A 23509-nucleotide genomic window follows, 5' to 3' on the forward strand; every position below is an offset into this window, starting at 1 on the left:
GTCTTAAGTTGTTCACTGATACTAGTCTCTTAAATTAGTGACAAATGCATCTAGTCTTAGATTATCTATTAAAACTGTAGTAGCAAGTGGGGATGGGAAGAGTTATGCAAGGGCTTCATAAGACAGCAACTGCCATGGAGGCCAGAGTACCTGCTGCAGCGTGTCTGCTAGTGTCAGTATCCAGGCCAGCCCTGCAACTAGCCTTCCCGTGGTAGAGGGCCTAGGGAATAATATAGTGCCCTTTCTGCAGCATTCACATCTAAATTACAAGTGATGTTACTACTAGATTCACAGGAAGCACTAGTCCTGTTTGAATGCTTTAAACCTTTTGCAGGTTTAGTGCTAGTACTGCAGAGGCCTGTGCTTTGTTCAGTCTACTCTACCCCAAAGTATCAATACCTCACGCTGGAGCTGCAGATTGTAATCAAGTTGCTGTCACAAACATTTTAATATGAGAAATACTGCAGCCTTGGTCACTACTTGTAGGTGGACAGTGTAAAAGAAGCTTAATAGCCTGTTTCGCACAAGAGGCAGGAGAGGACCAAATTTAATGCCACTTTTAACATGCCTATATATATATATATATATATTAAAAAAAAAAAGCCTGTTTATGTTTTCTGCTGCAGGGACAAGCTTATTTGCTTCCCTTTTTCACCCACTTGAAGGAAGCAAGGCCCCTGAGAGCTTTTCAGAGTTTTAAGGCTATCAAATAAAACAGATCAACTGTGCTAGCAGCATAATAACAGCACCTACTGCACCAAAGCATCAGCATATTCCAGCTGCCCTGTTACGCAAAAAGGCAAGTTCAACTCAGTCAAGTTACTTAAACCCTTACAAAATTTATTTAACAAAAAATAAGTTTACACAAGTGATGTATTGTAGAAGATTCAAGCGAGCACACAAAATAGTAGAGTTAGGTCCCGTTGCAGCCCCACATGCTGCACATACAGGTATCATCCCACGTTGCACACTGTCACTGAGTGGGTTTCACTGGTTTCTATACTCGTTCCGGTTTCTATACTCGTTCCAAGGCTTCTAACATAATGATGCTGTTTCCTCGTATTACCTAAAAAGAAAAGTTCAGAGCAGCCACAATGAAGCACATCAGTAAACACGGTTCTGTAACACTGTAGGCTTCCCCTGCCCTCTCCAAATTTGTCTTCCTAGAAGACTGCGCAGTACATGCTGCTCCAAAGACAAAGTTAATATGAATCCTCCTGCATAGGTGAGCTGTAACTAACTTTAAAGTTTAATGGTTTGTTGTGTGCAAATACATCACTTTACAGCAAGTTTAAATCAACTTCATGTAACTCAGCTCCTTCAAAGATACATACTAGCGATCTCTGCGGGGTGGTGAAAGACAGTACCCTTTACTTGCTTCAGTCCAGACAATCCAAGCTAGTACTTACCACCATCCCTATGTTGTTCTGCTGTCCTCCTGGTGCCATCTCCACACACTCATCTATGACTAGATTCATGAAGGGATCAAACCCTCGCAATATCCCCTGGACGTGTCGGCCACCATTTAACTTCACTAAAAGAAATTCAGTGTGAGGAACAGGACCACTTACTGTGGCATTTGCTGGGGTTTGGATCAGAACAGTAGCTTTGAAAGACTGTAGTATCATAATAAAAGTTTGGGAGATTTATTTCAATCACAGGCATGAAAAGCATCTCATCTTAACGCTGCTTGTGCAACAAAAGGAGTGTAGGAAGAGAGGGGGTGGAAATCGGTGCAACGAAACACCGTCTTGGTGCAATTATATACGGGGGGGGGGGGGGGGGGGGGAGCAGCACCACGGCGACATGGGGCACGACTCTAGGCAGAGCGCAACCCGCCGCCCCCCGAGCTCGTACGTGGCAGCGGCCCCGCCGGGAGAAGGGCCCGGGGAGGGAGGGAGGGAGGGGTCCTCCTCCCGCCCCCCCCCCCCCCCCCGCGCCCCGACACGCCCGGGCGCCGGCAGCGGGCGGCACTCACGTGACAGCTTCTTGTCCATGAACCTGCAACGACACGGCGGGCGCGGGTCAGAGCGGCGGGAGCAGCGCGGCCCGCCGCCATGACACCCCCTCCCCCCCCCCCCCCAGCCCCCCGCGCAATGCACGCCGGGATGGCGGCGGGCGGAGAATAACGGTCGCTCGCGTTATTCGCGCCCCCCCAACATCACCCCCTCAATTCTCCCCCCCGCTCCCTCCCTCCCTCGGCGCCCCCGCGCCGGTACCCACTTCTTCAGCTCGGGCGGGTGCGCCTTGCTCATGGCGTCTCCTCAGCGCGGGGCCGCCGTCCTCTCTGCCGCTCGCGCCGCCGTCTGACGTCACCGCGCCGCCGCCCGCCCGCGTGGCCCGCGCGCCAGCCAATGGCGACCGCGCGTCCGCCCTCGCCCCTCCCCGCAAAGTGGCCCCCCCCCTTCGCGCGGCGGTTACCGCATTCCCCCGAATAGAGGCGCGGCAGCTGTGGCGCGAAGCGCCCCCGGAGGCCCCGCGGGAACACCACCGCGGAGGGGGGTGAAGTCGCTGCCGCCGGAAGGCTCCTGCGGCCGGCCGTTCCCGGAGCCGACGGCGGCACCGCCTTGGGAACGCGAACTGCGCGCGTACGCGGGTCAATACGGCCGGGGAGAGCGCCACGTGCTCCCAGCGCCGCCGGGCTTCCCCCGCGGACACGCGCGCCGCTCCACGCAGCGGGACCGGCGCCGCCGCCCGCGCCCCGCACACGCGCCGGGCTCCCGCCGCGCCCTGCACACCCGAGGGACCACCGCACACCTCGCACACACATAAGGATCCCCCCCCCTGCACCCAGGGGTTGCCCCACACCATGCACGGATCACCCCACTCCCTGCACACACGCAGCGGTCGCCCCACGCCTTGCACACACCCAGGGATGCCCCTGCGCCTTGCACGTGCGCGGCGCTTGTGCCACACAACGCGCACGTGCAGGATCGCCCCCACACCGCACCCATGCTCACCGCGGGTCACTGCCCCTTGCACGCGCGCGGCGGTAGCCCCATGCATGCCGACCCCGTGGCCACTGGCCCTTCCGCAGGCAGCTCCCCCCCCTGCCAGCACCCAGACCCCCAGCCCCCGCGGCGCCCCTGCCACCCACGCCTCGTGCACCGCTGCCACCGCCACAGCGCCGCCAGGGCCCAGCTCTGCTCCTCTCCTTTAATAAGCCCGGGGCCACAGCCCAGCGCCCGGTGCTATTGCTCCAGGGTGGCCAGGCTCTCCTTCATCTTCCGGGCCATGGTGGGCAGGAGGCGCAGGTGCTCGTCGCCACAGGCGGCCACGCAGGCGTCGAGCTGCGCCCGCACCCGCGCCTCGGTGCCGCCTGCCTCCAGCGAGTCCCGGGCCTTGTCGTTGCAGTGCAGCGTGCAGCGGCTCAGGCGGTCCTGCGTGGGGAGAGGGCTGTGAGCGGCCGCGCCGCCCGCTGCCCCCGCTGCCCGCCCCGGCCCTCACCTGGAAGCGCTCCAGCTCGCCGGTGACGATGGCCTGCGCCTGCGCCAGGGGCGCGTGGCACCGCTCAATGCACTGCTGCACCTGCTGCATGGAGGCCGTGCTGCTCTCGCAGCACCGTGCGCTGCACCGGAACATGGCGCCCTGCGGACAGCGGACCCGTGGTGCTGTCAGCGCCCTGCGTCGTGCCCCGTGTGCAACAAGCATGCACGGAGCCGGCGGGCCCAGGGTCCTCTGCAAAGCGCTGCCCTCCTGCTTGCGCAGCGGTGCATGGGCCAGGCAGCACAGCATGCAGAGCTTGCACGGGGCAGGCACAGAGCATGCATGATGCTTGCACAGGAGCTGCACAGAGTGTGCACAGGGCTTGCACAGTGTGTGCACGGGGCTTGTCCAGGCGTTCACAGAGCTTGCACAGTGCTTGCGCAGGAGTACACAGAGCGTGCACAGGGGAGCATGGAGCTTGCAGAGTGTGCACAGGGGTGCACGCAGCTTGCACAGAGCGTGCACAGGGGCTGCCCGGAGCTTGCACGGCGGGTGCGGAGCGCTCGCGGGGGCCGCGGCGGCGCCCGTACCTGCATGCCGCGGATGCTGTCCCGCTCCAGCCCCTGCACCATGCTCTCCACGGCCGCCTGCACCCGGCCCTGCGCCGCCTCCGCCATGCCCGGCCCGGCCCATCCGCTTCCCGGGTCAGCGCCGAGCCGCGCCCACACCCCCCCGGCCGGCCCCGCCCCTGGCCCCGCCCCCACGCCTGGCCCCGCCCCTGACCCCGCCCCTACGCCTAGCCCCGCCCCGCCCCGCCCTGGCCCCGCCCCCCCGTGGGGCCGGCGCGGCGCGAGGGGACGCGCGGGGCCCGCGGCAGCCGCAGCGCTGCCGCTTTGCTGCCGGGGCCCCCGGCGCTCCGCCGGCGCCGGCGGGGAGGACAGTACGTGAGCGGGCAGGCGCGGCCCCCGGCGGTCCCTCCCTCCGCACGGCTGCGGCCGCCGCGCCGCGCAGCGCCGCGGGAAGCGCGGCTGTGCCGCGGCGCAGCGCCCACGCCGCGCCGCCTGCAGCGCGGTGCAGTGCCGCACGGCAGAGCGATACCGGCTCTGCGCTGCCGGTGCTGCAGCGCGATGCCCGTGCCGTGACGCAATACCCGCCCCACGCTGCAGCGCCCGTGACGCAACGCTTGCATCACGCCGCAGCGCCCGCGCTGCAATGCAATACCTGCGCCGCGCCGCAATGCCCGCCCCGCACCGCGATGCAATGCTCGGGCCACGACGGGACGCCCGGGACGCAGAGCCAGCCCCACGCCGCTCGTGCCACAGAGCCCCACGCCGCAACGCTGGTGCTGCTCCACTGGTCCCAGTCCGGCCCGGCCGGTCCCCAAACGCCGGGCGGCCGTAGCGGTGCGGGCAGCCTGGCTGCCGTCGGACCCAGCGCGGTGCAGGCGGCACAGGGAAGGGGCCAGCGCAGGGCTGCCGCGGCGGTGACGGCACGGGGCAAACACGCGGGGAATGCGTGACGGCGCGAAGGCCTCCCGGCGCGGGGAGGGCCGAGCCTGCAGCCCCGCGCACGGCCGCTATTTCCAGGGCCGCCCCAGCCGAGGCGCTGACCCTTAGGCGCTTTCTCCTCTATTTTTACTCTTCCCATTAAAACGGGTTTCCTCAGGAGAGGAGCGGCGGGAAGGGGCCCCCCAGGGCGGCCGCCCGCCGCGCTGAGCCGCCCTCCAGCCTCCGCCGCCGGCGGGCCCCGCGCGCTGTCCTCCTCCGTGGGACGCCCCGCGGCGCAGCGCGGCTTGGATCCCGCGAGCAAAACAGCAGCGAGAAGCATTCTGAAAAAAGTGTCCTTTATATCACTTAAATAACTATAATCCAGGTATTAGGGGAAAAGAACAGCCAATCACAGTAACATATTACAGAAATCAAAAATTAATTTAACCACACAAAATAAATTAAAACATTAAATATTAACTTTCAGTGCAACATATACAGAAGACATTAGAGTAACCATGAAAAAAAAAAAAAAAAAGAAAAGCTTCTGGCTGGTTACGATGAAGACTATGAAAAGGATTAACAATTCCACTGGAGGTTAGAGCACCAGCTTGAGGAGGTTTCCTAGGATTAAAGGTTCATTTTATTATTAATAAAAGATCATATTTGTCCCCACAGTTAGCGTGGTCCAGGCAACATCTTGGGATTTGCTCGTATTGCATGAGATGCCGAGACGGAGGGAACCCGCTGCCTCTGCGGGGCGCAGCTGCGGGAAGGAAAGCCGCCCGCTCGGGCTCTCCTCGGGCTTTTTTTTGTTTAAAAAAAAAAAAACAAACAAAAGGGAATAAATCCAAGCATTCGAGGAAAAACCCAAGTTCGGCTTCCCGGGAAGTGGCCTGGCACGCCACGGGGCGCAAGGCGAAGTGGCTCGGCCGGAGCTGCGCGGATGCACTGCCGCTTTCCCTCCGGTCCTGGAATGCCGGGCGGAGGGGGGGGGGGATGCGAGCGGAGAGCGGGAGACGCGAACGGGGACCGCAGCGGGCCGGGGAGCCGGACCTCCGGCCGTCGGCAGTGGGGAGAAGGAACAGCAGCGGGGCAGCGAGGCTGAGCCGGCCCGGGGGGGCCGAGCAGGCAGCGCCCGCCGGCGCCCGAGGGGGTTTGGGGCAGGGCCGGCCAGCACCCCCGGAGCACGTCCCCAGGAAGCATCCCGGCGCCCCGAGATGCCACCGGCAGCCGGCAGCTAATCGATGCAGCAGGCGGGAGAGCCGAACCCGCTGCAGCAACGAGCCCGTTGCTCCCCGAGCCCAGCAGCCGAGCCGGGGCGGGCTCCGGGCGCGAGGCTGCCCGCGCGGAGGGGCCGAGCGCCGCGCTCCGCCGAGTCCCCTGCCCGCCGCGCGGGCCCAGCCAGGAGCGCTTGCTTCGACGCTGGATTGTCGAATTTGGTCATCGGGCATCAGCGCATCTCGCCCCGGGGCGGCGGGAAGGGCCGAGAGCCAGGCAGCTCCGGCCGAGAGGCAGAACGACGCGCTGCCGCCCGAGGCGCCGGCTCTGGTCTCGCGCTAGCGTCCCAGCGGGGGCGACGCCGCTTCCGCGCCGGAGGAGCGGTCTGCAAGAGCCCCCTTCGCTTCGACGCGCCTCCGGGCCCGCGGAGACCACGGGCCAGGCCAGCGCTTCCGCAAGCCCTGCGTCAAGCGGCGTTTTCAACACCCTACTTGCAACCGGTTTTGCTGCCGTCATCACCTCCAGCTCCTGTTTTGCACCTCCCTAAGCTTGAAGAAATTAAAACCCCTCATTGCTTCCTGCCCCAGCACCTTGCAAAGCTTTCTGCCTCTAGGTTTCAAGCAAAAAAGAAAGCAAAGCTCAAAGGCACCGTCTCCAGCCTGGGCTGGCGGCGCTTCCTCCCTTCCAGCTGGTGCCCGTGAAAGGGAGCAGAGCACCGGAGGAGAAAACACGTGCCCGGCCCTGGGCACCGCAGTCAGGCCGGCGGGACATCCCTGGGAAAACGTGACTCTTCCTCCCTGCAACGGACACGAGAACCCAAGCGCCGGCCTCGGCGGAGCGTCTCAAAGCAGGACAGACGCTAACACGGTCCTAGGGAAACAGAGGAATCCGACCCGAACGGCCCTTTCGCTCACTCCAGTCCTGGTGTCCAAACCCCTTCCCCGAGCCCCTGTCGTCGCAGCCGCGTAAACGCGAAGCTGACCCACGTGCCGCGCGTCCAAGGCGGCCAACGCCTGTAAAACAGTCCGTAAAATTCCCATCGCTGGCACGGAGATGAGGCCCTTGCATCACACCTTCGCCCCACGGCCTCGGTTCGGCAGGGTTTTGGCAGCGCGGCGGGCAGCGCGGGATGCCCTCCCTCCCCTCCACAGCGCCCGCACATCAGCTCCCGCCGGGGGGGGGGTGGGAAAAGAAAGGAAAAAAAAAAAAAAAAAAAAGAAAAAAAGGAAAGAAGTTGCGTTCGCCTCTGGAACGGCACGGGCCTCCGCTGTCAAGCTGTAGCAAGTCCATCCGCAGCAGCTACCGGGCCCAGCTCGCTGTCAGACCACTGCAGAAGAAGCACAGGGGGACACACGGTTACGCTGGTGGGGGGCTGCTGGGCCCGGCCGGCCCCCGCGCCCCGGGGACGCGAGGCGCCCCAGCGGCCCCGCTCTCCCTACCTGTCTCCGAGTGACAGCAGGACGCGCTGCCTTTCAGGAGCCCGCCGGGCTTCTCCTGCCGGCACACCACGGCTCGGCACCACTCACAGCGTTTTCTTACCCGACAGCAACTGAAACGCAAGCAGGGGAGGGGACACGGTAAAAAGCCGAGACCAACATACTCGGGCCAAATCCTGCCCTTGGCCACCCCACGTCAGCTCTGCCAACTCCGAGAGAGCACCCGAGGTCGCGCCCAAACACAGCCCGGGCGGGAGGACCATCCCAGCACGGGCAGCACCACCGAGGCCAGCGCGCCCTGGATGCGGGGCGGGCGGAACCACGGGGCAACGCGTGGCCAGCGCCTCGCTGCACGCACGGCTTCGCGGCGGCAGGCTCCATCTGCACCGTCAGGACACGCTGCCCAGCAGAAAGGCGACAGCTACAGCCAGAGCCATGGCAGCTGTACCGACCGGTCCGTCCCTTTGATCTCGTTACAAAGAGTTTCAGAGGAGTTGGAACACGCAGGGGAACGATGAAGCAACGTGCTTCCCAGCGCAAACCTCCCCCTTTGGGAATGCAGCCACCACAACGCTACCCGCTCCTCCAAATTATACAGTGGAGACGTTAATTTTAGCTTAATAAAAAACACGCGTGTTGCAACATGAGTATTATTGCCCTGTCCTCATAAATCACCACCGAGGTACATTGCATCAAAGGGGACGAGCTGTTCAGTGCCATTCCAGTTATCTGGCACAACGCGCAGGATAGTTGCTTGAAGCTTCGCAGCAGTGGCTGGAAGCTTTCAGCTGCGTAACACCAACGGTGCCAAGGCTCGCTTCTCTCAGAAACCACCAACAGCACCAGCAAGGTAAGGATAGCAGAAGTGTCTCGTCACCCGCATTAAAAGCGAATCCATTAACATGCGAGCAAGACCAGCCCCGAGATGATCACCTCCCTGCTCAACCTCTGCCGAATCTGAGGGCTCAGGCCTGCAGTTGAGCCCACCGGAGGACCAAGCAGGACTTCGCACTCCCCATGCACACACCAGACTGAGCAGAACCTGATTTATGGCCACCTCTAGCTTTACCTGGAGCTGTAGCAGGCAGATTGCCCCAAAACTGTCTTTCCTGCCTAGCTGGCAGTGGGCCCAGCCTCACGGACATTTCTGAGTTTAGCCCAAGTTTTGGGAAGCAGTTAGAAACCAGCCCCTCAAGTTAGCTTTGGATTTCACCCAATTAAGATAGCTTTCAAGGTGAGCTGGCTTTTCCTCAAGAAGAAAGTTTCCCTTGGAAAGGTAACTGCTTATCTTGCTAGATAACAAATCATTAGGGGCTCCAGACTGATGTTTGAACGAGATGTGCACCCCACCCATCTCTTTGCAACCCCAAATAAGGGCTCTGCAAGGGCCAGAGGCACCTCCCAGAGGAGATCCCACCCTTGACAGTTGCACACGGGAGCGCAGGGCTCGGACAGCGCAACGAGCTCTACGCGGATGTTTCAGCCCTGCCGGAGCCAGCGCCCAAACCCTCCTGGGGGAACAAGGCTTTGATTTTCAGGGACCTGCTCAGCAAGCTGCGACCCAGCCGCCCGCCGCACGTACTTACTGTATTAACACGCACACCACGATGAGCACAACCGAGGCCACCACCGACACCACCACCAAGGCAGTTATCGTCTGCTTCTTCTGATTGGCAGCGACCACGGCGAGGAGATCCGCGTGCTCGCAGCGCGTCCCGACGTACCCGGAGTGGCATCTGCAAGGGGAGCGGAGAAGGGAATTAACCCGGAGCTGCCTCGCAAGGGCACAAGCTCAAAGGCCAACAGAAACAGGATTAAATTCCTCTTTTCTGGGGGAAATTCCTGCTGGACAGTCCAGAGGAGATGCAAATGACCCTGAGAAGGCCCCTCTGGATCCTGATCTTGCATCCTTTCTCCCAGGCAAAGCCCAGGCTGAAGTTAGTGTAGCTCTTGCTCAACACTAGTCTGTGAAATAAGGTATACGTATCGAAAAAATTTTGGCAATGCTTTATTTTGCCACCCTCTCGCCTGGATGGCCACCATCCTGGGCAGGTGCTCAGCTGCCCCCGCTCCCCGCGGAGCGCTGCTCCCCCCCGCCCCGCCGAGCACCCAGCCTCGCTCCTTCGACCAACACGCCGGTCCCGCCTCGCCAGCGGGGCCCGGAGCGAGCAGAGCACCTCGCCCGTTCTTCAGCCGCTCCATCCCACTCTTAATCTCGAGCCCAACTGCAGCAAGGGAGAGATGAAAGAGGTTCAGCCGGGCCAGGCTCCCTGTGGCTGCTCTGTAGCCATCGCCGCGCCAGCGCCAGCACCGCGCGCACGCACGGGTTGCTGCGGCTGGTGCCGCGGCCGCTTCGCCCGCGACGGGGCGGACGAGAGACCCGCTTACATGCATGCTGGCTTGTCCTCTTGAATCAAAAACCTGCAGGTCCCATGGAAGCAGAACTGGCTGTGAGAGTCAGGACAGTCGTTAAAATGGGATCGCACTGCCGCAGCCACCGGGGGACCTGGAGCGGGGAGAAAAAGGAGGAGGATGCATTTCCGACCCCGTCCGCGGGCTCTGGGGCTGGCAGCGACCCGGACTCGGTCAGTGCAGATCTGCACGTGCGTTTTACGGCTGGATATATTTTCGGGTGCCCAGGACGCAGCGCGAAATTCGAATTCGTCGCCCGAAACAAAGGGCGCCGAATTGCTCAAGGAGAAGCACATCGCGTCCTCCCAGCAGCTCGCCCGGCGGCGCGGGCAGCCCTACCCCGGCTCCAGGGCCCTTCGGGGCTCGGCGCCAGCACCGCGGCGCTCCAGCGCTGCCTTGGCACCGGGCTGCAATCCCCGCGCCCCCGGCAGCCTGCCTGCACCCGCGGGAGCGGGCGAGAAGCACCCGCAGCGGCGCGCCCGCCAGCGTCCAGCCGGGATCCGGCCCGCGACCGTCACACCGAGCGAGGGAGCGACGGCGGGCAGAGCGGACGGGGCAGGAGCGCGGCGCGAAGGGGGATCAGCCGCTCGCGCGGGTCTGGCGAGCCCTTCTGCAGCCGCGCGGCGAGCCCCAAGCGAGCAGCTCGTAACGCTTAACGGAGCTGGAGCCGGGCATACGGGGACCTGCTAAGCCTTGCCGGCACTGGAAGAATTTGCTAAAGAGCTTAAAGCTCAAAATCCTTCCTGGGGGAGGAGAGAGTTAAATAACACCTGGTGCGCGGGGAGCCGGCCCCGGCGGGCTCGCCGGCGGACGCACGGAGCGGCTCGAAACGCGGGCGCTCCGACGCGGGGCACGCGCCAGCCCCAACACTGCTCGGCGTTACGGCCCGTGCTGTTCTGAATTATCCTCCCCGGCAGATACGGAAAACAAATATCCTGCTTTCGCATTAGCCCTCGTATAAAGCACATCCGATCCCTGTCGTTTCAAAGCCACCTCAAGTTCCTGTTTCCATGAATTTATGACAGGCTGGGGTAATTAAATCCACGTCTTTCTAATGCTTCCGGGTCTCAGGCGAGGCAAAGCAAGAAAAGATCTTGCAAACGCCCGTCGGCGAGCGGCAGCGCAGGGAGACGGGGCCGTGTCCAAACAGCCATTTTGCGCCCCAAAGAGGGTGATGCGGTGGCCACGACCAGCACCGCTGCCGAGGTCCCCTTCGAGCCCACGGCGCGGCCCTCAAAGGATGAGGAGCTGAGGTTCGGCCTTCGCCGATGAAAACCGCCACCCTTCTTCGCACCCGGGGAATTCGCGTGCAACAAGGCGCGCGCGGAGCGGCCGCAGCTCCCCAGGCCTCCTGCAGCGTTTCGGCTTACGCCTCGGCCAAGCACCTCGCTGGCGAAGCGGAAACCCCTCCGTCCTCCCACCAGGCGGGCTGCAGACGTCTCGGCAGGAGGGAACCGCAGACCGCTGCCGCCTGCACCGCTCGCGTGCGGCCACCCGACGGAGACCGCTTCCCCCGGCTGCGACCTCCGCCACCAAGCGCTCTCCTGGACCAGGGAGACTGTCACCTCTCAGCAGCAATTCAGCTGCTGCCAGAAAGCCGCAAGCGCCCCGAGGCTGCTCTCCACCGCGCGCAGCCGAGGCTTCGGCCACGCCGCCGCTCCGGCCGGCCCGCGGTCACCGCCGCACCCCGGCGCAGGAGCACCACCACGCTCACCCGCTGGGTGACCTCCCGCGAGGAAAACCGAGCCTGCCACCGGCACGTATCCCTAAAGCCAGGACGTCCCCTCCGGCACCTCCGCAAACCCTCGCCTGACTCGGATTACGCAGCGCAGCGAGAGCAGCTGCAGGCCACATTGCGGCCTCGGCACCCTGCCCTCCGCGAAGGGCCAGCTCCCCGCCGCCGCGCCGCCCTGGCCCGCTTCCCGGCCTCCCTTCGCCGCCCCTTTTGTTTCATCCTCGCCGTCTCGCAGCTCCTTCCGCTCTCGCGGCGGCATCCGTCGCCGCGGGTGCCGGGCCAGCGTCTCGGCCGCCCGCGTTCTGCTCCGCGACGGAGGGACGCGGCCGGGGGGGGGGGGGGATACAAGCAGACAACGTCGTCTTTTAACCCGACGGGGGTGGAAATCGGAAGCGTGCCCAGAAAGCCAGAGCTACGGCACGCTGGGACCTTCCCCTGGGGCTCCCCCCGCCCGGCCGTGCATCGAATTGGGGCGCCAGATCCTGCAACTCAAGCGCCAGCGATCTGGCCCGGAGCTAACGAGGACCCGCCACCTCTCCTGATCAAATCCACGCGGGTCGCAAGACCGCCCGAGCCGTCCTGGGAAGGTGGCAGCTCTCCTCGGAGGCCGGGCCGCTGCCTCACTCGCAGCGGGGCCTCCTCCGCCCTGGCTCCGCCGCCCCACGCCCGGGCCCCGGCGGGCTGCCAGGGCTCAGCCGGCCCCAGCTCCGTGCCGCCGGGGCTGCTCCGGGCGACCGGGAGCTGCTCTGCCGCGCGTGCGCCGGCTCCCACCGGCCGTTCCCCGATCAATCCGTCTCTCCAGCCTTTTCTCACGTTTCCAGCTTCCTCTCGGGCATCCTGCCACCCCCGAGTCACCGCGTCCCAAAGAGCTTTCCAGCGCTCCTGCCTCTCTCCCCATGAAAACCCTACTATCCTCCCTGCCAGCTCGCGCCGCAGCCAAGGACCCTTGGAACAAACGGGCCGTTTTAAGACGGGGGAGACGCACGGAAACTCTCCGCTCCCCCGCCAGCGGCTCCCGCAGCGGGCCACGGGAGCCTCCTTCCTCCGGCTGTTTTCCGCGAGCCGCCCGACAGCGTGCTCGTCGCCTGCCCGCCGTTCCCAGGCTCCGGCACGGCTTCTGCCCCGTTCAGAGACGCCGCCAGCACCCCCCAGCCTGCTACAGGCGGGCAGAGCCCGGGCTGCCCGGCTCCAGGGGGGCACACGCGGCGCCTGTCCCAGCGCCGGGTCCGTCTGAGGACGCGCGGTTTCGCGGGGCAGTTGTGCAACTGGCGGCACCTCGCGTCTTGCGCCCGAGCGAGCGGCTCCATCCGGCCGAACATTTCTCATCCAGCTTTGGAGTCACCCCAAAACTGCAACTTCGCTTTCTCTTGCAAGGTTCCTTCCTCCAGCGCAGCGCAGCCCAGGCGCCTCCGCGCGAACCCGGGCACGTTTCAGCGTCGTCTCCCGGGAGCATCGCTGCAGACCTGTTCCCCTCGCTGCCGCCACCGCGCGGGCTCCGTTCCCAAGAGATGCTCCACACGCAGAGCCGGGCCAGGACAGTCCAACCCTAAAAAAGGGGCTGAGGCACGAGGCGGGCGCCGACAAGGACGGCTCCCCACGAGCCGCTTCCGCCGTGGGGTTTGAGCTGCGCTTCGCGAGCGCCTGCCCCGAAGCGGAGCTTTGCTGCCAGGCTACGCAAACCGGAGGGAAGCGCTCCCCTCCGCTCCGGGAACACAGCTGCCTTTAACACGCACCAGTTAACGCGGTCGAACCATCAATCTTTCCAGCCCAGAAAGGAGGTTTTATATCCCTGCCAGAAGCGACGCTGACAAACAGGCCTTCCAGGAGAGGCAGCTGCCTCCTAACCTGGTGCTGCCTAAGCCGGGGGGGACGCATGAATTGGCCACTCTCAAACCTTCCAAAGCCGCTTTGCTTTGAAAAAAAAAATAATAATAAAAAAACCCCACTCCAAGACATCCGCCGCCGCAGAAGGTCAGCACGTCTTCTGCAGAGGCACAAGCCCCTGCGACCCGCTCGGCTTCTCCAGCCTGGGCAGAGCCGGCCCAAACCCATGCCAAGCCCTCGGCATCTGCTTCCAAGGGCAGGCTTACCCGTGGGCCGGGCGCCCGCTCCCCGGGATCCAGCACCCCCGCGAGCCGCCCGAAGCCCGGCGCAGCAGCTCTCCCGACGCGGCGCCCAGGGCCCTCCACGCTCCACCAGCGCGGGGGCCGCCATCGAGCCGGGTTGCCGTAGAGAAGCCGGCAGGGCTTTGGTGCTGCCGTGCCCGCCCGACCAGCCCGCAAGCGCGACCCTCTCCCGGCGAGGCCGTGATTGCCGCGACAGCCGGCAGCTGCGAACACCAGATGCGAGGTCGCATCTGCACTTCGATCTCCGGGCTCTCCTTTATCCCCGAGGGCCCCACAGCTCCTGGATCTCCTCAGGGAAGCTGGACCAGTGCCGGGCAGGTGGAAGAGCCGCGCACCCACCCTGCGAGACCCGCAAGCCACGCTGAGCTCGGGAGGAGGAGGAGGAAGGGGAAACCTTAACGCAACCCCCCAGGCTACGCTCCCCAAATACTTAGATTTGGCAAACCCGAGGTATCCGTGCCGGGCAGCCCCTGTTCCCGCACACCCCTCCCTGCCTTCTCCCACCTCCTTTTGGGAGAGAAGGGGCCAGTCCCAAGCACTTTCCACCCTGGGAATTAGAACGGGCCAACGCAGCTGCCCCGCCAAATTTGTGAGCCGGGCAGGGTCTCCACGGGGAGGAGGCCAGCGGCAGACGCTTCTGCAGCCCCATCCCACCCACGGGAAGAGAGCAGTTTCCCGCCCGCTCCTGCGCAAGCCATCGACCGAGCAGCCGCAGCAGCCAGCGAGGCCCTGCAAAACGCGGTAATCAGCCTCCCACTGCCGCCTCCCCCGGGATCGCGCCGGCTCTTGCCCAATCGCCTAACGAAGGCGCCCGTGCCGGCGGCAGCCTTGCGTGCCCACGGCGAGGGCCGGGAATTCCCGAACACTGTCCGAGCGAGGGCTTTTTGCCCACGTGCCCTCCGCTTCCAAGGGCTCCTTGCCAGGTGGCCTAAGCGGCCGGGAGGAGGCTGCTCGGAGTTAAACCCTCTGCGGGCTGGATAAGCGGCAGATGAACTACTGTCAGTTTTCTTTTGCGGCTCTTCCAACAGCTCAATGCTCTGGGCAGAGGGAAGTCAGGAGAAAAACGACCTGGCAGACACCAACCCCCCCCCCCCTTCCACAAGCCAACACTGGAAAAAACACTGCAAGAGCTGTCCACTTCCTCGTGCCACCAGGACTAACGAATGACACGCAAGCCTGCTTAGGTGCCAAGGTGAAAGGCGAGCACTGCACGCAGCAAGGCAGCCAACGACTGCTCCTCACACCCGAGCGTTTCCCCAGCAAAGCCAAACACCCAGCTCGGTGCACGGTGCGGCCAAGAGCCCTGCCCTTCGCCCCCGCCCTCCTGCCACCTCCACGCAGCTGCACGCGGCGCAGAAACACAAGCCCCACAGCTGGCGTGCACTAGGCCGCGTGCCAAGGAGGGCGTCTGCTCCCTTAATCCCATGATGAAGACCCAGAGGGGATGCCCGAAGCCAGGCACAGGAGGGCAGGCTTGGAGAGACCTCGGGGAAACATTACGTAAAACTAGCGGTGCCGAGCTGCGGGCGCCACGAGCGCTCGGGCAGGGCTGCGGAAATGCTTTTGAGCTAGCGGAGTGTGAGAAACCAGAAAGGGAACACGAGATCTGCTTGGAATCGGCGTCTGAGCAGGGGGACAGCTCGAGCAGCTCAGGCGGGAGGGCAGGAGAGAGAGACTCGCACGCCGGGCCGCCTACTAGAAAGTTAAGACAGCAAACTCACCGCTCAAGGCTGATGTCGTGTTCTCCAGGGCATGGCACACAGCTACAAAGACACCTAGGGAAAAAATTGGAGAGAGACAAGTTAGAGAAACAGCACAGACCAACAGGCAGCTGACCTGAGCAAACCAGGGAAGGACCCAAACTGAGTGGTCTTCAGCTTCTAGGCAAAATTGAGGGATACAAGAGCCGCAGTGTTTTTTTTTAAAAAGGAAAACACTAGGATGTTTAATAGGACATTCTAAAACTGGAATGGAGACTAAAAACAATCTCCAATTTGCAGGTAAAATATCAAAATTGGTGTGATTTTACAATAACAGAATGGACTGCATGTCTGCAGTCTGCATAGATAGACAAGAAAAGGACTTCCACCCACTCACAGGGCAGAACAAACAAGACCTTAAAAGAGTGTTTTCAAGGTCCCTGGCAATGTTTATCTTTAGAAAGAGCTGGAGACCCTACAAAGCCCTTGCGAGGCAACACTAAGGTACGTGGGAGATGGATATCCAGTTAGCTAAGCTGAGGGCCTCACTGTAGTGCTCTTCGCAACTAACAGTCAGCTCAGCTGCATAACCAGTCACAGATCCCACAAATCCCAAATCACCCCAGCTCCAGCTTTCTACCAGCCCTGACTCACCTCCTGCATCTGTGCGTAACGCTGCCTGCTGCGAGCCTGCTTACCCCAAAGCCACCATCCTTCCAAATGAAGCACTGTCAGGCTGCACGGCCAACGAGCCTTGCTTAAGCCTGCTGCCTGTACTGAACTCCATCAGCCCAAGGCTGCGCTCTTCCCATCCCAAATCTCACTGACAAATGCCAACAGAACAAAGCAATCAGCTGCCCCAGGAGCCTGGCAGCGTTAAATCCAGAATCACCTCACCTTACTCAAACGCATGGTTTTTCCCACGTGGCTTTACAGGCTGCTGAAGAATTGCCTGCACATCTGGAAGCCTTTGATGTGGAGCCACCTTCCAACCCTGCACCCATGGCAGCTCTTTCATTACAGAGCTGCCGAGGAAGGTTATCCCCTTTCCATTACACCAGCACAGATGTTTCCTGGCCAAAGCTCACCAGAGCTTTGCCCTACCCGTATCTGGTCTCTGACAAATAGACAGCACAAAGATTACTTATAAGAAATGAATAAATAAGTCCTAATGCATCAGATGGAAAATCTACAATCCACAACCAGCTCTTCCTGATAACGGCTGGACCCAGATTCTGATGTTTGAGATTCCTATATTTACTACTTTAACCCCCATCACATGCTTTTTAGCGAACTGAAGTGTCCAAACCCCACTTGGATTCAGGTGAGTCACCAGCACAGTACGTGTGCCGCGGCAGCATGTCCCACAACACCTCCTTCCTCCTCCTCAGCAGCCTGCAGACTCACAACTCCTGCTGTCCCCATGTCCCACAGGTACCCGAAGTGCAGATCAGCCCTCCAGGCACATGAAGAGGCTGGGCTTAAAGAACAGAAGCAATGTTAGAACAGGATTTTTGAGGGGTCTATCAGACCACCAAGAGCACCAAGCACCACCTTGCTAACAGACACCTGGGCAAGAGGAGAAGTCACACACGCAACAAGCAAACACGAACCAAAGGAGAGAACATGGAACGACCTCGCTGCCAGCAAAGGCACCCGCTGTGGCCTCCGTCTCTTGAATTAAGCGTGCAAAAGCCTCCTGTGCGTGCCACTGCTCTGCACTGGGCACCCACAAGCCGCAGCTTCGCGCTCACCGCCCGGGCTCAGCCTCCCCGGCACCGCTGGCAGCAGCGGTTCAGCCAGGCCGCGTACGCGGCACGGTTCGTCAGCCAAAACCCGGGACATGGGACAGCCGCAGCAACGCCGCACGCGAGACGGGAGGGTGCGCGGGACCCGCGGCCACAGGTCCCGCGCTGCCACCCTCATCAAGCTCCCGGCACGCGCACAGGGAGGTGGTCTCAAAAGCGCACGCAAACAGCTGCCCAACACGAGCAGGGGGATTTGCCAAGCGGGCTCCTTTCGGATGCTACAGATCGCCCTGGATGAAGGAACAGGGAGCAAGCCTGGGCCAGCATCCAGGAACTGAAGTCATGACTTCTGGCTTCCGTCTGGGTCTCGGTCTCTGCTGCTTGATCTACAAGAGTAACTCCAGCGAGGAGAAATAACGCGCCCAGCTCTGACAGATGCTTCCCAAGGGAAGAGCAGTAAGACAGCATCATACTTGCACATCGTCAGTACATACAGCGGTCATTCTCCCAAACGTGCCACCCACCAGAGCACAAGCTCTAACACAGGAATAACCAAGAATAAAAGCACCGTTCTTCTGGGGGGAGGCGAGAGGAAACCCATGCAACCAAGAGAATTTAACTGGACAGATCAATCCCAGGGTGCGAAGCCAGATGGGGCCAGCAGATCACGCACTGCAGCCTCCCGACTGCACACTCCAATTCTGTCTGCAGACACGTATTTGACCCAATTACTTGTACGGGTTTAATGAAATCTTTCAGACAGCCTTGAACTGAAGGCAACAAGCAAGAGAGAATGCACAACAGCCCGGCAGGTTTGTTTGTACAGTTAATCGCACCAAGGGAAAAAATCATGGGAACTTTCCTGATTTTTGGCTTCTCCCCATCGCACTACGGAGCCTGCCTGCTCCCTGCATTTTCTCCCTAGGGAAAGTTACTTTGAGACCAACCTGCCTCCTCTCGGCTGTCCTTGTTACGCTAACTTGGTTACCCTTGGAGCTGGCAGCGATGCCGACTCACACCCTATCTTGCAGCACGCTGGCAGTCCGTGCAGCGGAAGATGCTTTCCCCAGAGCTGCACTCCTCCTGATCCGCTCTGCCCATCTGGCCAATACCCCGTTTACACGCGAGGCTAAGGAACCGCACGTGTCAGCTCAGGAAAGGGCTCAGCCCTCCGGCATGGTGCAGCCGGACCATCTCCTGCCGCTTTCTGGTTTATCCATCCAAGGCTGTCAGCAGCCACCTTTTGCTACAGCTCCCGTCCAGAAACCCAAACTCAGTTCCTGGCCGTTACGATAGGGATGAAGAGGGCTCGGATGCCGCATCTTCCCAGATGTGCTCTCGCATCCGTAGCGACAGCCAACCTTCCTTCTGCTGACAGGTATAACGTGCTGCTCAGCTGCGTTAAAGCCATTTGTTTGAAGGAAGCCAGCTAAGAAAGCAATCTAGCTCACTCCATGAGATCACCTCGTCCGTACTTACTACTCCACCTACCCCTGCGTCACCTCTAGCTTTCCAGTTGGCAATGATTTCACATTTATGACACTGGCTTAGGGCTGCACCCGGCCAAGAAACACTATTCTCCCCCCTACTGATTTCTTCTGGACAGCTAGTGTTAAGACTCCCTATGCTGTATTTAATACGTACCGGGATACCGGGTATCTCTGACCTTTCCAGTAGACTTGAGTGCCTTACAAAAGCACAACGCATTTGCACAGTTATTTATACCATCCCAATTTGAGATTCCCCTCCACCAAAACAAGGCTACGTTTGTCAGACAGTACGGCAGGCTAAGGCTGCTCGGGGCGGGGGGATTCGAGCAGCAACCCTTGCTTTATTTTGGCAATCCCTTCTCAGCGCCACTCTCAGTTTCCCTCTCCCAAAACCAAATCAAATCCTGTACCAGCTTTTCCAGTTTATTTTAAACGATGCTTCCAGACACATTAGCCAACCTATCGTTACTCACTTTCTTGTAAAGCCCCATCCTTACCTTCTGGGAACCCTCTGCTTTGAAAAGATCTCCTAAAACCAAACATAATCAAGCCTGAGAACTCCTAAACCCAGGTTCCTGGTGTGAGATATCCAGTGCTCAAGACTTGCAAGGGGACAAATACACACTTTACAACTCTGCTTTGTCTCAAATACGCTGGGGAAGCATCTGCTGTGAACGTCTGCTTCTCCTCCACCATTAACAGTTGTATGAACGTAACAGCAAAAAGCTCCATCACTGTGGGAACTGCTCCTGCTCCCAGCATCTTTTAACCTCCTGGCTCCCTCTGTGCTGCCAGCCTAGGATTTCTCCCCTCCGCAGCCTGCCTGGCTTCCCGGATGGGTTTCCCAGCTCACAGCCCACGGTCCCGTCACCCGCCAGCCGTCACCCTGCTGCCATATCAGTTTGTGCTATCTCCAAGCACTGCTTGTACATCCTGCATCTGCACCAGGATGAGCCATGACGACGGGACAACCTGGCTGCTCCGATGACTAACAACGCTCTTCTTGAGGAGCGCCCGGTTATCACTGAGGTTTGTTTCCTGCCTGAAGTTTTCCCTCCTAATCAGCTTTGCTCATATTTTCCCTCAGCTCTGGAGATTAGCCCTTTTCAGCCACCAGGTGCATATATATAGAACAGGAGAAGGGCGAGTGGGAGGAGGTTCCAGCTTCTCTTGTTATTTTAAGCCAATACTCCAATCTATTGTTTAGATAAGGTTTATAAAAGTGCTCTTCTCAGGATGCAGTGTCTGGAACATCGCATAGACTTAAACAAAACCTGGGCTTGAGGCCGACAGAAGCCAGACAGCCCCTCATATATAACCAAGGGAGAGCTGGGTGCCGAATTGGGAAGGGAGGCCAAGGAGACCAAGAGCCTCAGACACAAGGGCTGCAATCGGTTCCTCTGCCAGGGTCAGATCGAGGACTTCCAGAGCTGAAAGCATGTGATGCAGCACCCCGAGACTGGGGACCACAACCCCTCCCCGGGGCAGGGTGCCGAGGGGACGTGCTGCCCACGTGCCCAGCGCGCGCCTTGGCCCGGGAAGGCTCCCGGCAGAGGGGGGTCGGGTGACCACAGAGCAGAGGCTGTGTCAGCTCAGCTGCACACCCGCTCCACACCCCACAGCCACAAAAACACCTCCAGCCGCAAGTACACAAGGTCAACAGCCACAGCAGCAGCAAGGCACCAGTGGCAGGGAACAGAAGAGGTCTGGCGTCACCAGGGTTGACGGTGCGGACAAGATAGTTTGGGGGAAGGATAGAGCATTCCTGTATCAGGTGATGGGCATCCTGGAGGGAGAGCAAGACCGCGAAGGGGTGCCACAGGGAGAAAGAAGTGCCGGGGAAGCAGCGAGGACACATTTCGGTGCAGCAGTGGAAAGCGACAGGGCCAAGGAGAAAACAAATAGGCAGCACAGGAGGCAAAGGGTGGAACGGGGCCAAGACAAGTTACTTTCCTGAACCCAAGTGCTCTGAAGAGCCTCACTTATTTAAGCCACTGTGCAGTTTGCATTACATTCCCCTGCCCCAGGCTTGACCACAGAGTCACCAAGGCTTAAGAGGAAAGCAGTAACAAATTCTGAGTCTTCAGGGCCAAGCGTGCATGTCTGCACATACACACATGGCCCTTCCCTCCCCAGGTAGGGTCTCTGGGCAAAACAATCAGACAACTCACAATCTTTCTTCTTAGCAACAGCAATGAAAACAAAACAAGGTTCAGGAAAAAAAAAAGTCTTATCTAAGCCAGTCCTGCATCAAATAACACTGGCCCCAGACAAATTGCCAGGCATAGGCTGATTTTTCGTCAATACCATTACCAAAGTACTAGTGCTTGTAAGAAGCCCGGGCTAGACCTCTCTCCTCCCTGCCCTGGCCCATCTGCACCTGAGATAACCCCCTTCCAGGACGCTTTGCAGTGCTGCCAGCACTAACCACCTGCAGCTGCACACCTGAGCTGCGGCAAGTATCAAAGCCTTTGAGTCCAGCTCCCTTTTCCCCAGTTCTCAAGGCTGAGTAACACATTCGGATCCAAACCCATCTTCTGCAGATTTGAGCTGGATCCAACCTCAGGTCCCCGTTTTGGGTCTTTTTGCTCTGCGACAGACAGCGCAATTCCGATTCCTCAGCGTCTCAACCGTCTCCCGAGTAAAACAGCATACTAACATCCTGTCCTTTTAATTGCAAATCAGACAATATCCTCTCACTAATTAAGTCTATCCCCAAAGAAATTAAGAGACTAAAGAGCTCATTCTACCATCAGCCCTACTTAGCAAGTCATCACGAAAGAGCATTCCCACAAGCTAGGAGCGGTTAAGAAGGGACGGAAGCCAAACGTCTGGAAGATTTAAGAAGCGAGAGCCGACTGATTCATAAAATTAACAGAGTGCAAGACAATGCATGATTGGAGGCATCTTGTCCAGTCATTACGCATCAGGCGCCTGCGAAAAGCGCTACGCTGAAAAACAGTCATGTTTACAAACGTTTCAGCGCTGTAGTTTTTAGGTCGCGCGTTTTATTGATCGCCACTAGCGCTGTCGAGCAACGAAGCCGCCGCAGCCCCTGCGGAGCCGCTTCGCCCAGCGCCGCGGCGCGCCCGCGGCCCTCCGGCAGCGCGCTCGGCCCGGCCCGGCCCGGCCCGGCTCGGCTCGGCTCCCGCGGCGGGACGAGGCTCGGGGGGCGATCCCGGCTCAAGTCAGCTGAACCCCCCCCACCCCGCTTTCGAGACAGTCCGCCCAAGTTTAGGCAGAGGAAAGAACTCAGACGCTACTTTTTTTTTTTTTTTTCTTTTTCTTTCTTTTTTTTATTCCAGAGGCAGCTCAGGGCAGGCAGTGCCGCAGGTACCTCCGGGCTTCCCCCTGCCCGCAGCAAACCGCTGGAGCTCCGGCAGCCCGCAGCGCCCGCGGGGCTCAGCGCGACCCCAGCCCCAACCCGCGCCCCCCCCGTCCCCCCGAGAAGACACGGGCGAGCCAGCCCCGCCGAGAGCGGCTCTGCCCCGCCGAGAGCGGCTCTGCCCCGCCGAGAGCGGCTCTGCCCCGCCGGCCGCGCTGACGGCGTTTCGGCCAGCGGGCGGTTCTCGGGAGGCAGCGGAGGGGGGACAACAAAAACCAAGCGCAAGTTATCGGGGAGCCCGGCCCGGCCCGGCCCCGCCGCACCTACCCAGGGCCAGCACGGCCGCCGCCTCGCCCGGCATGGTGGAGCTGGAGCTGGCGGAGCCGCGCGGCCCAGGAGCGGGCCGAGGGGCCGGGCTCCGCGCCGGCGGAAATGGGCGCGGACTCGCCGGCAGCCAGTGCGGCCCCGCGGCGCGGCCCCGGGGCGGAGCCCGGCGCGGCCCCCCGTTACGCGCGCGCCTCGGCCCACGCCGCGGCCCCACGCGCGTCCCCCGCTGCGCGCTTGCGAGTGCCCGCTCGTGGCGCCCCTACTTGCGCCCGCGGCTGTCTTCCCCGCTGGCAGCCCCCCCCCCCCGAGCTAGGGTCCCAGTTGTGGCCCCCATTTTCTCCTCTGCTGCCCCGCGCTGCGTCCCAGCTCTGTGCCCACTCGTGTCCCCAGCTGCGGTCCAGCTCGGGCTCCCAGAGCCGGGCTCCGAACGGAGCTTGCTCTGCACCTGTCCTGAAATAACTGTGCCCGCAAGGGCTTTGCCGGGGGCTTTCGCGCTGCCGGTAGGTACCTAGCCGGGAAGCACGGGCGGCTGAGCAGCGCACCCCCTTGCTAGCACGGCTCACTGGGGCGAGCTGCACCGGGCCGCACCGCGTCACCGCTGGGAAACGGGGACGGTCACGGTCTTCCTCCCGCCTGGGGCGCCTGAGGTCAGGGTGGCAGGTACCGTCAGGACTGGCTCACAGGACCCCTGAAAAGGCTGTTGCCGAAACTCCAGCTTCGGGTCATCGTATGTCAGAGTAACAGGCTCCTTTTGCTGCAAGGAGGGGCAATACCTGCACTGTGAATCACAGCTCCGTGGCTGGGACCCACTGCGTACAGGCGCCAAATACAGTGCGAGTCTGGGCCTAGAAAACCTGTGTTACTTTTAATGTTATCACTGGCCTTCACTCACAGGGCTTCCAAATCAAATTCGTTAACAAAACCCAACACAATAGCATGGATTGCGAGTTCTTGCTTTTCCATCCGGGCTGTGGTTTATTTGTAGGAGGTGAAGGGCCAGGAGGAAGGCAGGGAACAGCCCTTCCCTTCGTGTATCTGCATGCATCACAGATCTCAAACTCCCGGATTGCTTCACT

The 23509-nt window shown here is 61.0% G+C and overlaps 3 protein-coding genes across 4 annotated transcripts; all 3 read right to left on the reverse strand.

Annotated features, from left to right (window-relative positions):
- Positions 1–819: 819 nt before the first annotated feature.
- On the reverse strand, positions 820–2331 carry SNRPG (small nuclear ribonucleoprotein polypeptide G). The gene is made up of 4 exons (XM_062596849.1): positions 2224–2331; positions 1979–2001; positions 1410–1534; positions 820–1066 (listed from the first exon to the last, which is right to left on the reverse strand). The coding sequence occupies exons 1-4, from the start codon at positions 2253–2255 to the stop codon at positions 1016–1018; spliced, it is 231 nt and encodes a 76-aa protein (XP_062452833.1). The 5' UTR covers positions 2256–2331; the 3' UTR covers positions 820–1015.
- An 811-nt stretch (positions 2332–3142) lies between these two features.
- FAM136A (family with sequence similarity 136 member A) lies at positions 3143–4899 on the reverse strand. Of its 2 annotated transcripts, none has more exons than XM_062596885.1 (3): positions 4648–4899; positions 3448–3588; positions 3143–3380 (listed from the first exon to the last, which is right to left on the reverse strand). In XM_062596885.1, exons 2-3 carry the CDS (start codon positions 3580–3582, stop codon positions 3192–3194), a joined length of 324 nt encoding a protein of 107 aa, XP_062452869.1. In that variant the 5' UTR covers positions 3583–3588; positions 4648–4899; the 3' UTR covers positions 3143–3191. The 2 variants fall into 2 exon arrangements, with proteins under 2 accessions (XP_062452869.1, XP_062452868.1); XM_062596884.1 differs by lacking the exon at positions 4648–4899 and adding an exon at positions 4017–4139.
- A 353-nt stretch (positions 4900–5252) lies between these two features.
- TGFA (transforming growth factor alpha) lies at positions 5253–22513 on the reverse strand. Its single transcript, XM_062596879.1, has 6 exons — positions 22434–22513; positions 15565–15618; positions 9959–10076; positions 9157–9306; positions 7574–7683; positions 5253–7461 (listed from the first exon to the last, which is right to left on the reverse strand). Exons 1-6 carry the CDS (start codon positions 22465–22467, stop codon positions 7454–7456), a joined length of 474 nt encoding a protein of 157 aa, XP_062452863.1. The 5' UTR covers positions 22468–22513; the 3' UTR covers positions 5253–7453.
- Between the last annotated feature and the right edge of the window lie 996 nt (positions 22514–23509).

This window comes from Rhea pennata, chromosome 28 (assembly GCF_028389875.1).
Source record: "Rhea pennata isolate bPtePen1 chromosome 28, bPtePen1.pri, whole genome shotgun sequence".
NCBI classification, from domain to species: Eukaryota; Metazoa; Chordata; class Aves; order Rheiformes; family Rheidae; genus Rhea; species Rhea pennata.

What these genes read in the sequence shown, in the direction of transcription:
- SNRPG (XM_062596849.1), bottom strand. Translation starts at nt 2,255, where the DNA reads ATGAGCAAGGCGCACCCGCCCGAGCTGAAGAA. An exon ending in CATGGACAAGAAGCTGTCAC is followed by an intron (nt 1,535 to 1,978) that starts GTGAGTGCCGCC and finishes AATTTCTTTTAG; the next exon opens with TGAAGTTAAATGGTGGCCGA. An exon ending in AGAACAACATAGGGATGGTG is followed by an intron (nt 1,067 to 1,409) that starts GTAAGTACTAGC and finishes TTTTCTTTTTAG; the next exon opens with GTAATACGAGGAAACAGCAT.
- FAM136A (XM_062596884.1), bottom strand. Translation starts at nt 4,103, where the DNA reads ATGGCGGAGGCGGCGCAGGGCCGGGTGCAGGCGGCCGTGGAGAGCATG. An exon ending in ACAGCATCCGCGGCATGCAG is followed by an intron (nt 3,589 to 4,016) that starts GTACGGGCGCCG and finishes CGCTGTCCGCAG; the next exon opens with GGCGCCATGTTCCGGTGCAG. An exon ending in GCGAGCTGGAGCGCTTCCAG is followed by an intron (nt 3,381 to 3,447) that starts GTGAGGGCCGGG and finishes CTCCCCACGCAG; the next exon opens with GACCGCCTGAGCCGCTGCAC.
- TGFA (XM_062596879.1), bottom strand. Translation starts at nt 22,467, where the DNA reads ATGCCGGGCGAGGCGGCGGCCGTGCTGGCCCTGG. An exon ending in GGCGGCCGTGCTGGCCCTGG is followed by an intron (nt 15,619 to 22,433) that starts GTAGGTGCGGCG and finishes TTTTTTCCCTAG; the next exon opens with GTGTCTTTGTAGCTGTGTGC. An exon ending in CACGACATCAGCCTTGAGCG is followed by an intron (nt 10,077 to 15,564) that starts GTGAGTTTGCTG and finishes TCCCCGCTCCAG; the next exon opens with GTCCCCCGGTGGCTGCGGCA.